General features: G+C 32.2%; 1 protein-coding gene across 1 annotated transcript; it reads left to right on the plus strand.

Annotated features, from left to right (window-relative positions):
* Positions 1-2,937: 2,937 nt before the first annotated feature.
* LOC129231168 (nicotinamidase-like) lies at positions 2,938-4,621 on the plus strand. The gene has a single exon (XM_054865416.1). The coding sequence runs from the start codon at positions 2,938-2,940 to the stop codon at positions 3,991-3,993; it is 1,056 nt and encodes a 351-aa protein (XP_054721391.1). The 3' UTR covers positions 3,994-4,621.
* Positions 4,622-11,493: the final 6,872 nt, after the last annotated feature.

Raw genomic sequence — 11,493 nt, forward strand, 5'->3', positions numbered from 1 at the left:
CGGGTCAAGTAGGGCAAATCCCCGCACTTTTGGAGCTGCGGGGATTTTCCCCAAAACTCCTGCGGTGATTTACCCCATTTAGCCACTTTCGGGAGAAACGAGCCATGTTGTTTTTAAAAAGCCAGCCGAAGAAATTATTTTAACCCGAAAGTAAAGCTTAAATTCAGCAGTACCATCAAGGAATTTGCTGATACTTTTCCTCAAATCCAGCAGTTTATACTGGTTAAATAATGATACAGAAAAGTTACATGTAAGTAGTAGAAAACTGACTTTCTTCATTTTCTCACCTCGAGAGTAACTCACCGGGTCAAACTTTCATGGAACAATTAGTTTCAATAAGACAAAACTATCACCCGAGGATCAACTTTTTACTCGATTGAGGTCAGTCAAAAAACTCGGTGCGGGTTTTTACCCCACGCGGGGCTTTACCCCCACCTACCCTATTCATTCTCAATTTTAAGATTCTTTGTGTGACATAAATAATTGTGTTACATACTATTAAGTTTAACTATGATATACACCTTTAGAAAGTTTTGTACAGTTTTCAGCCCGTTTTGAAGTCAAAACCGACACAAAGCACCATCAGAACCCACGACTGACTAGCATAGGCGTAGGCAGGGGTGTCATCATGCAATGTTAATACGAAACATGCAAACTTTTTTACGTTTTTTGGTTCATTAATTTCGTACCTCAAATGCTTTAAAAAATGCTTTCTTCCTCATAGTTTTTAAGCATTTTTTGCGGGTGAGGTCGCAGCCTTCCTGAAAGTAATTTGAAACTCCCGGTAGAGATGGTACCCCCCATTTCTGAAGCTCTGAGCATGCCAACGCTGAAGGGAATGGATGTACAGCTTGAGTTCGACCAACTTTCTCACCAACAGAACATGAGTACATAGTTGTTTTAGAAGCAAAGCGATCAATATATTAGCACTATATATTCTCTACCCAAAACTTTTAATCTCTACTCAAGGACAAACAAGACAGATTTAAGAAGAAACTTCCTCTTTTTTTCATAAAGATATCAACTATCACAAGCTAACTTTAACAAACTATTTCTAGTAGTTTTGATGACAATCTAAATCCTAATCGAATGTTTAGATTCATCAGAAACTTGAACGTTATTTCGAGAGAATCTAAAGTTTCAAAAGCAAAAAAAAAAAAAAAAAAAAAAAAAAAACTGAAATCAATTTAGAAACATTGGTTAGCAAGATACTTTTGTACAGTTTCTCGCACAAATAATTCCTATGCCTGTTTTAATTTTTTTTCAATTTTTAGAAATATGATATTAATATTTCTATTTTAACACTGATTGCTACTACAAATCATTTTTAACAATTTTTAAGCCCAATATGTTAGAATGGAATTAGTGTAAAGTGAAACGAAAGTGTTTTATCGATTAAAGCGATGTAAATAGGCGACAAATTGCAATGAAGATTGCATACACGTGGTTTTGATTTATTAGACACTCACTCTTCAGTACCAAACAATAAAACTAAAAGAAAAATTATGGCAAACTTAAAGTAAACGAAGATCCTAAATAAGTACGTTTATCTATTGTTTACTTTTTAAGGATAGATGCAGTTGTGAAGACGCTAAAGGGTTAAAAACAATGTACACTTAAAGTTTATGTGGTAACAAAACTATGCATTTAAAAATACTTACGTCATTAAGAAAACAAAATACCTATGTTAGCTGTTCACTACTTTTGTACCCTTTTTCTGTCAAAAAGAAGCATCCTATAAATCAAGGCTCTCCAACTTTTTTACTCAAGGACCACATTGTATTGCGAGGCGAACCAACAATTCAACAGTATTTCAAATCATATGATCTAAATAAAGCTACCCCCCCCCCCCTCCATTACTCAAGTTGTTTTTCTTTTTTTTATTTTTCAATTAGGCGCTCAGTGATGATTTTCCTGATTTTCTGGTCTTAGTTTTCTTAAGAAATGCATGAAAGGAAATCTGAGGGGGGGGGGGGTTCTGTGTGTTCGCGGGTCGGATATGCCCTACGGGTCGTAGGTTAGGGACCACTTACATAATATGAAGTACTATATATCGTAAAATGTAAAATAGAGCTAGGTTCTATAGTAAACAGAAATATAACTTGAGCTCTTTTTTTTTTCCTTTTCAGGGCTGGAAAGTACTCCTTGACATTTTTCTAGGAGTGAAATATACGAAAACAGTGCAACTCCATCAAAAAAAAAAAAAAAAAAAAAAAACCTTCTTTTCTAAAGTTGAAATCTAAAACAGCAGGGAAAGAAGATGCGCATTACTTTCATTTTCAACGTTAAGAAAGTTTAACTGTTGCATTTAAAAAATAACCAAACATTTATTTAATGTTTTAAAATTCGTATTTTTCCTCCTATTTTACACGACGCTAAATTTTCATTTTAAATTAAAAGCCTGAAATCATGCTCGAATATATATTTGAGGTTTATTCTCATTTTCAATGCGTCAAATACGCCTGTTAAGGCGTCCAAAATATCTCTGATCGTGTATATTATGAAGAATAAAGGTAGCATTGAATAGCTCACACTGTTTTTTTATGAGACCATCTGACTCCAGTTTTTTGTTACCTTGAAAGCAAAAATTCTTATTTTAACTCGTTTCACGAAGAACTTTCAAAACATGCGTAAAAAGGTTTTTTTATTTATTCAGCCCCAAGACACTGCAAAAATGCCTTGCAAGTTACATAGAATTTATGATAATCGCGATGAACAAGAAACTAGTTTACCCTTCTAGCATATACATTTGCACCCACGCTATAGTTTTATTATTACTTCGTTTCCTTCTTTTCGCTGTCATCATGGACATAAGTTTTCTTGAAAGAAAAGAAAAAAGAATCGCGTCTTTAAAACTCGGAGAGTGTTGCTAAGGTAACGGCGTGTAAAAGCCTCGTCGAATGTTTTAGAACTTCATTCGGCAAGTAAGATTCCGTCATGAGCAAGACGAATTTCTTCACTGACCTCCTCAGCAATGGTTTGGACTTGCAAAGCGATGACTTAATCGAGGAATGCTTGCAGCGTTTTGACCAAGATGAAGACGGCACTCTTAATTTGAAAGAGTTGTGTACATTGATGGAAGAACTCTTTGTAGATTCTAAAGGCGAGAAATATGATGTTCCGGTTCGAAGAAGTGCTGAAATATTCTACGCTTTTGATGAAGACCGAGACGGCAAGTTAAGTTTGGACGAGTTTCAAAAAATGTGGAAAATGTGCATTGTACCCATAATTCAGCCCAAAACGGCTTTAATTGTTATAGATGTTCAAAATGATTTTATTGACGGATCCTTAGCGATAAGAAACTGCCCGGCTGGACAAGAAGGAAAAGATGTAGTTCCGGTAATTAATGAATTGATTTCAAGCGTGCCATTTCATTATATATACTACACGTATGACTGGCATCCAGATGATCACGTTTCTTTCATAGATAATGTCCATTTGAGGAATATTCATGAAACTAGTCCTGTAGTTGCTGAAGACGCAAAGGTTTTCGACACTGTCGTATTTGAAGGTCCCCCAGAAATTGAACAGAAACTATGGCCGAGACATTGCGTTCAGAACTCTTGGGGAGCAGAGTTGCATGCTGAATTGACGATAGCCGAGAAAGCGCAATTTGTGTACAAAGGTACGTGTCCTGACATTGATAGTTATTCAGCTTTCTGGGACAATCAAAAACGTTCCCAGACCAGTCTTTCAAACGAACTAAATGAGCGTGGTGTTACAGATGTTTTCGTGTCTGGTTTGGCAACAGATTATTGTGTGGGTTCGACCGCAATGCACGCTCTGGAACACGGATATCGCACCATCCTTATCGAAGATGCTTGCAGAGGAGTTGATGTCAAAGACATCGAAATTATGAAGGAAAGATTTAAGGAAGGTAATGGCGCAGTGGTGTCATCCGATAAAGTGAAAGACATGGTGTTGGGACGTGATAGGAGACCTGAACTTGGATATCGAACGGCAATGTTAGCAACTAATCCATCTGAAGAGTAAATATTGCCCGTTGACAATTTCGTGGATTAAAATATGATCAATATTCATAATGATCTGAGAAGTGAATGTTACCATTTTTTAATTTCTCAGAGTAAAATATTAGACCGATCTATATTCAAGATTGTCTGAAGAACAAAGTTTACCAGTAGTTAATTTTGCAAAAAACTTGAGCAATCCATTTTCAAAGCTATTTCTAGAACAAATGTTATCAGTTGTTAATTTTGCAGAGTAAAATGTTAAATCTATTCATATTCGACTGTCTGAAGAGCAAATGTTAAGAATTGTGAATTTCTATGAGTAAAATATTAGTCGAATCAATTTTTAAGACTGTCTAACACGTAAATATCACCAGTCGGTAATTTCACGGATTACAACAATATAAAAACTAGATGCTTCTAGCTGTTAACTTGAACTTTATAGGTAAGATGTAACATTTTGTGCATGGTTTCACCCAAAATTGAAAACATTTTAATTTTATCAGATTTATTTACGCAGTGCATTATGAAATTGCTATATCCTTAGTGATATGCACATAGATTAGAAAAAAAAGTTTATGCTTATATAACTTACTGCTAAAACTCCAGATTTTGAAATCAAAATGTCATGAAGAGTCGGAAACATTTATGAAAATTGATTAATAAATAATGTAGAAGATTATGGTCAAACGAGGCTTTCCTTTAGTTTTCATCTTTCGTTTACACTCTTTGTATGTTTTAAATTAGAAATCATAAGAATTAGTTTTTCTGAAATGGGAATATTAGTTTATATTTTGGTGTAAACCCCTATAAATCACATTTTATAGCAAAACTAGATCACTGCAATATCACGCAGAAAAAACTAAGTTTGCATAAAAGAAACTATAAGTAAATACAATTTGAAATTACTACATACTTCATTGAACTAATGTTCTGTATCTCGTTGAAGAAAACTTAATTTTCTGGCATTTTGTAACCTAAATTTAAAATGAAATCTGAACTTCATGAAATCTATGCCAATTGGTTTTAAATTTGATTATTTTTAAAAAAATTACTTCAAATATTGTGTTGTCTTCGTTGTATGTTGCATAGTTTTTTTTTTTTCAAAATGGCTTAATCTTTGGCAAAATATTGGTGAATTGTCAGGAATATCTGATTCATTTGTGTTAACAATAAATGCCTAATTTAATAGTTTAAAATTGTACAGTATTCTTAAACTGGTTCATATGATGTCGATAACACGAGATTCACAACAATTCCAAGTCTCGAAAATCGTCATATTTTGTTACTTTTTTTTAAAAATTTACAATGGCTTTTAAGTGTAAAACTTGAAATGAACGATTACATTTGTGGTTAATCAAAGAAGTCAATTATTTTACAAAATATATTTTAAGATGCGATAGAAAATAATTTTTCAACAGTGATACTTATATACTATCGTCGAATGGGGGGTGATTTTGTAACAGCAGGGGTTATATTGTGCCACATAGATTGTGGTCATAGAAAAAGAGGTACGAGTCTATATTTATAACAATTGAAATGTGCTGTATTCTAGCTTTCTTTTGTGTAACTAAAGTGAACCTTTTTGCATTGGTACAGATGAGGCATTGAGAAGCAAAGGGATGTAAATGGTAAAATTAAAAATTTGGAGATAACAGGTACAAATGGTAGGTGAACCTCTCCTCTGTCTTGGGGCAAGAAATAGTACTAGTAGCCCTGGTAGGTGCTGCTGTACTGCATGATTTAGAAAAATAATTCAATGAAAAGCTACCTAAGACGTTATCTTTAAATGCGTTTAACTCAAAACTTGAAAATGTCCCCTTGCATCCCTTTGCTTCTCACTGCCTCATATGATGTGACACTATCTCCCCCGATACTGCTACAAGTTCACTCAATTAAAGAAAAAATCAGTACTTGAATTAAAATTTTCTTTTATCAAGCATATTGGTGGAATCCTATATCAGTGTGTAGAGCAATAAAATTAAATGATGCGCAGATGCAATAAAAACGTAACTTCATATAACGTAAAATACTTAAAAAGTTCTCTCGCATTTGTAGCCGAAATTAAAATGTATGCTCTGTATTAATTTTAATTATATGAAGCAAGTTGTTACGAGAAGACAAAACTGATACAGAGTTTTATCTTTTTTCATCAAATTATTTCTTTTGCCGTAATATTTTTAAATATGATTAAAATTAAAAACGTAAATAAAGCATAATTCACTCATATCTTTCTTGTTGAGTGTTCAGCTTTTTTAGCTCTGATGAAGTTGTATCATAGCTTTTTGTTTATTTGCAGTCTTGAAATAGCTATTTTGCAGATTCTGTTTGACAATTTGTGATTTATTTACGTTGTTTTTTTTTTTTAATTTTATTTTAATTATATTTTTGCACAAAGCATTTGTGAAAATTTTTTGCTCTACTTTTCAAAGGCTCTGAATTATTTTTTTGAAATTTGAAATATAACTTGACTGAACTCATACATTTTACTCAACGCATTGAACACCCACGTCGGAACTGTAATTTTGAATAATGTATGGCATTCAATAGGCTAAGTTTTTTACTACTTGGGAAAAAAAGGAATGAAGAAAACGATCTTTGTATTGTAAGTAACAAATATCGAATTTGAGAATTATACTTTAAAATGCCTATAACTCATACATCATTGAATCTCCCAAGTAGACATTACGGTCTCGGAAATTCAGATCGGGATGAAATTCAGCAGATTAGTAGTAACCCTTGAGAGTATCCACACAGTAAAGTAATAAAGCGCACTAGCCAGAACATTCCGAGAAAACAGCCTCTAAAGTTTTACACGCAGCTTATATACAGTGGCTCCCAAAAGTCTTCGTACACCTACGACCTTCAAAGAAATAGGCCTCAAATCATTGGTTAGAATTAATATTTCGGAATAGGTATTTAATTATAAGATCTATGATCAATTATCAACAAAACTACAGGAAAAGTTTTCAAAAAATATTAAAACTTAATTTTTTAAAAATCAAAAACCGAAAAGTGCCGGAAATTTTATCTCACAAGTCTTCGTACACTTTATAAAATGGCTATATATTATTGAATAATCTAACTTTTGATTAAGTTATTAATTAGTAGAATATCGTACAGTATTCATAACACCTTTTAAACTTCTGGGAATAGTCTTCATTCTTTTTCTTTCTTTTTTTAGCGTAATTGAGCAAGTGTTCTACCACACTTCGAGTATTACTATTTCTAACTCTATTTTCGTTTTAAAGCCCTATTTTCGTAATCTAGCCTCCATATATCTCTAAATACGTTACATTAAGTTACAATCTGGAGATTGAGGGGGTATTTTCTAAAATTTAGGACAATTTTCGAGGCACTAGTCGCAAACGTTGAAAACCGTGTGCTTCTTATCGTTATCTTGATAAAAAACAAAGTTGTTTCCAATAACCAAATTTTTGGCTAAGAGTTCAAAATTGGTTTTTAATATATTTAAAGGAACAGCATAATTCCTTATTCCATCAAAAAATTACAAACTATCAAGTCCTGATGCTGATATGCACCCTCACACTAAAACACCTTCACCGTCCTGATTAACTGATCCAACTAAGTTCTTAAGATTAAGTTCCTAATTTTTTCTCCTACTTACAGTTATACAACAATTCAACCAAAAATGTTGAATTACTTTTTATCTGTAAGTAAGACATGATTCTAAACTGTTTTTAGCTTATTTGTCATTGATTTTGGGACGAAAAGCGTAAGCTTTCTGTTTTTTCGCACGACCAAGAAAATTTCTGCGGGAAGAGGTCCCATTTAATCCAGCTAATCAAAGAACTTGGCGAACAACTTTAGGTGAAAATTAAATGTAAAATGTTTCATTTAACTCTGCAGAAACTTTTACAGTACTCAAATGTGTATTTTTCATATTTTTTTTTTACTTTAAATCTACGATCACGTTTTGTCAACTTTGCCGGTTGACCTTTTCTTACCTTGTTTTCGGTCCGATTCCTTTCTTTAAAGCATTTTATCAAGCACTTTACTATACAAACAAATAATTTAACTAATTTAGAGACATTTCAAACCAATTTACCACTACTGTGGGAAAAAAATTCAAATTTGAATGGAGTTTGCGGTTTTTTACGAATACCAGCCATTTTCTAGTAATAAGCAATATATTATGGAATAAATAAACAAAAAAATTAAAGCCAAATGACTTATAAGGGTCAACACAATGCAAAAATACTAATAAAACGGCATATGATAATTTTAATCATGAATTTTTTCGAAAATATTTGAGTGTACGATGACTTTTGTGGCGTGTTATTTCTCTGTATCTTCGTTTTCTGACCCATTTCAAAAAGAAGATCCGTCAATATTTTGTAAAAATCCAATGGGTTATATTTAGAATGACATAGGAATGATGTGAAAAAATATTGGACTTTATATTCAAATTCAGTTTTGAGTTATTTTGCTTTTATTAAAAAATTTCAAAGTGTACGAACACTTTTGGGAGCCACTGTATACTAGAAGAGATTTCTCGCCAGCAGCAAAAAAAAAAAAAAAAAAACGGCGTTGAAGGAAATAAAAGTTTTGCGCTATAGAAGTTTTAAGTGATTTATTCTCAAGTAATACAGTAGAGAACCAATTATCCGGGAAGTTTGGGACCATCGCTATCCCGGATATCTGAATTTCCCGGTTTTCTGAATCGCTAAAAACCTCTGTTAGCCGATTGTTTATAAAACTTAAATTACTATAATAAATAGTAATACATATTAAAATAAGAAGAAAACAGTTCAGAAATGCTTATAAATACTATCGAAATATTAAAAACTACTAGTGAAAGAATAATTAACACAAAAAAACTTCAAATTATTCATAAGACCTGAGACCCTCACATTCAATCTGAAAAAGAAGAAAAAAAAAAAAAAAAAAATACCACTTTTCGATGTTTAAAAACGAAAAAGAAAAAAAAATGAAGGGAAGGGCTTGAAACAAGTTTTTGAACGGAAATGGGCGAATTTCCTGCTATTCTGTATGAAAAAATTTGTTTTCATGAACGCGTTTTATTTTAAATTTTTTTTATAAAGATTTTGTGTTTGTGATTACGGCGGTTATTGATAACTATTGCTTTTTGCAATATCAATAGGAGTTAGATTTATGAGTTCTTGCAGTATTATTATAGTCATAAGTTTAACGATTTCTAGATTCCACCATTAACTCTCCGGAAAATTCGCGAATCTGGTTTTCGGCGTTTCCCGCAATTTCGCTACATCACTGACGCTCTAAACGGCTTTAATTTTGAAGGCCATTCAATAAAATATTGCATTAGAATTCGACAATATTCATTTCTTTATTTCTTTAGTTTTCAGTTAGAATAAAACACGAAAAATTCCGACTTAGGAGTGTACTTCTTAATTCAAGAAAATATTTCGGAAATTTTGCCCCACGTAAAGGTCAACCCTTTGAAGTTCGTTTTTGTAAACATTTTCCACAGTTTTTGCGTTAGTAATATGATATTTTTTAAGAAACAGTTCATATTCTTTTAGGTATTTCAAAAAAAAAAAAAACTTATTTTTTCAAAAATTGCCGAAAATGCGTATTTTTAAAAAATGGCGGGAAAATCCGCAAACTGTTGCCGGTTTTCTGGTTTCCCGGTTTTTTGGTTCCCGGATAAAAGGTTCTGCACTGTATAATACGCTCAAAAAAATATGATGTGATATTTACTGGTTAATTTTTGTTACCTGCATTAATGATGCACACCCCAAGTTTGAAAAATTTCCTTCTAAATTACGACATTTTGATGAATTCTCACTATTGATTGAATCGTTTTTGTGCTACCATTCACTAGTTATTCAAGCTAACTTCGAGCAAGTTTTTTTTTCCTTGGTGGGGGGGGAGAGCAATAAAATTCAAATTTAAATCAATAATTTGTACGTTTTTCCAAAATTTTCAGTTGTGCAACTTTTTTGCAGAGTGGAGAAATGTATCGATAGTGACAATAGTGGTATATTTCGAGAGAGAAAAATCAAAGAACTGGAGAAAATCAAGATTCTACATAATACTACATTTAACAAGTTTCCTTTCATATATTATAATTCGAGCGAAAAACTTAAAATGTTATGTTTACTGTTACGTTTTTGTAGTTTAAAAGTTGAAGAAGTAAGGTAAGCACACCGTGGCTATTTGAAGGTTTATATTTTAAAAAGTAGGATTGCAGGTTTCCCAGTTCGTTCAAACGTGCGATGCACTTTAAAATCCATTTTAAGACCTGGAATCCTATTTTTTTTTTCAAACATAAACCTTGAAGTGCCCACTACTGTAGCACTGCCCTCTACTGGTGTTTTACCTTATAGTTAAAGTCTGAAGAAAATTACTTGAATACGGGGAAATTTTAATGATTCGCCATTATTTTGTTTTTATGACATTACGAACCTCTTGCTCAAACTAACAGTACGCCAGTATTATGTCAAGAAAGAGCATTAAATATACGTTTTAAATAAATAACTAAAGAGTTTTTCGAAACTTTTTGGATGAATCATCATTGTCATCGGTCTATATATGCAAATATAGAAACCTTGCACTGGTCAAAAGAATCTTTGCGGGGAAAATAATGAACTGTAGCAAATTTAGTATTAACATATCTAAAGAGTGTTAGATAAAATTATTACGAAAAATAATTCTGATGCATATTTTACTGCAGTATGTGTTATGAAGCATATGGGATTGGATATTTTTATGCATGTTTTCGTACAATAATCCCGTTTAATTTCAAACAGTTTGATTCCCTTAAAAAGCCATTATATATCTGCAGCTATTGGTTTAATTCATTTTTAAATATTTTTTTAAATATTCTGTTTCAAATCAAAGTTTTCATTTAAAAACACAGTATAATAAAATCATACTAATACGTTGTTGTATGAAATGTCGCTAGTGAGCGATATTCTGATAAAATTTGTGGTACGCAAAAGGTGTCATTGTAGCAGCGCTAATACCTGTACCTCAGTGTCAGAAGGATGTAAGTGACATTATGGTAATTTTACAGGAGAGAGGAATAACTTTTTTCTGCTCATGCAAAAGATGGAACGCGCGCACTCTTAACCCTAAAAAAAAACTTTATTATTTTTATTATTTATTTTTTAAAGAACTACCTTCACATGACTCGATGCGGAATAGACCTCTACATACAATGCACTAATAAACGGAAAATCGCAATTTTCGGCCGCACGTCAGTCTGGATCTGAGGTACAAATATTATGACTAGCAAAGCTCTAATAGTCAACTCTCAGTAGTACTAATATTATTAGTACGCCTAATATTTTTAGTAGTCAAAAAACTACTAGAAATATTGTCAAAGTACTAACATTACATAACTAATGATATTTGTTCTGATAATATAGAACTAACATTATTGGTTCTGTAATTATTAGTAGAAGTAGTACACGAATATCAGATTAACAATACTGATTTGATTTTTGAGTTCGACATTTTTGGAAAACATGTAGAATAGTTTCAAATGCTACAGCATTAAAAATAATCACATACAAAC

This window comes from Uloborus diversus, chromosome 10 (assembly GCF_026930045.1).
Source record: "Uloborus diversus isolate 005 chromosome 10, Udiv.v.3.1, whole genome shotgun sequence".
Taxonomy (NCBI): domain Eukaryota; kingdom Metazoa; phylum Arthropoda; class Arachnida; order Araneae; family Uloboridae; genus Uloborus; species Uloborus diversus.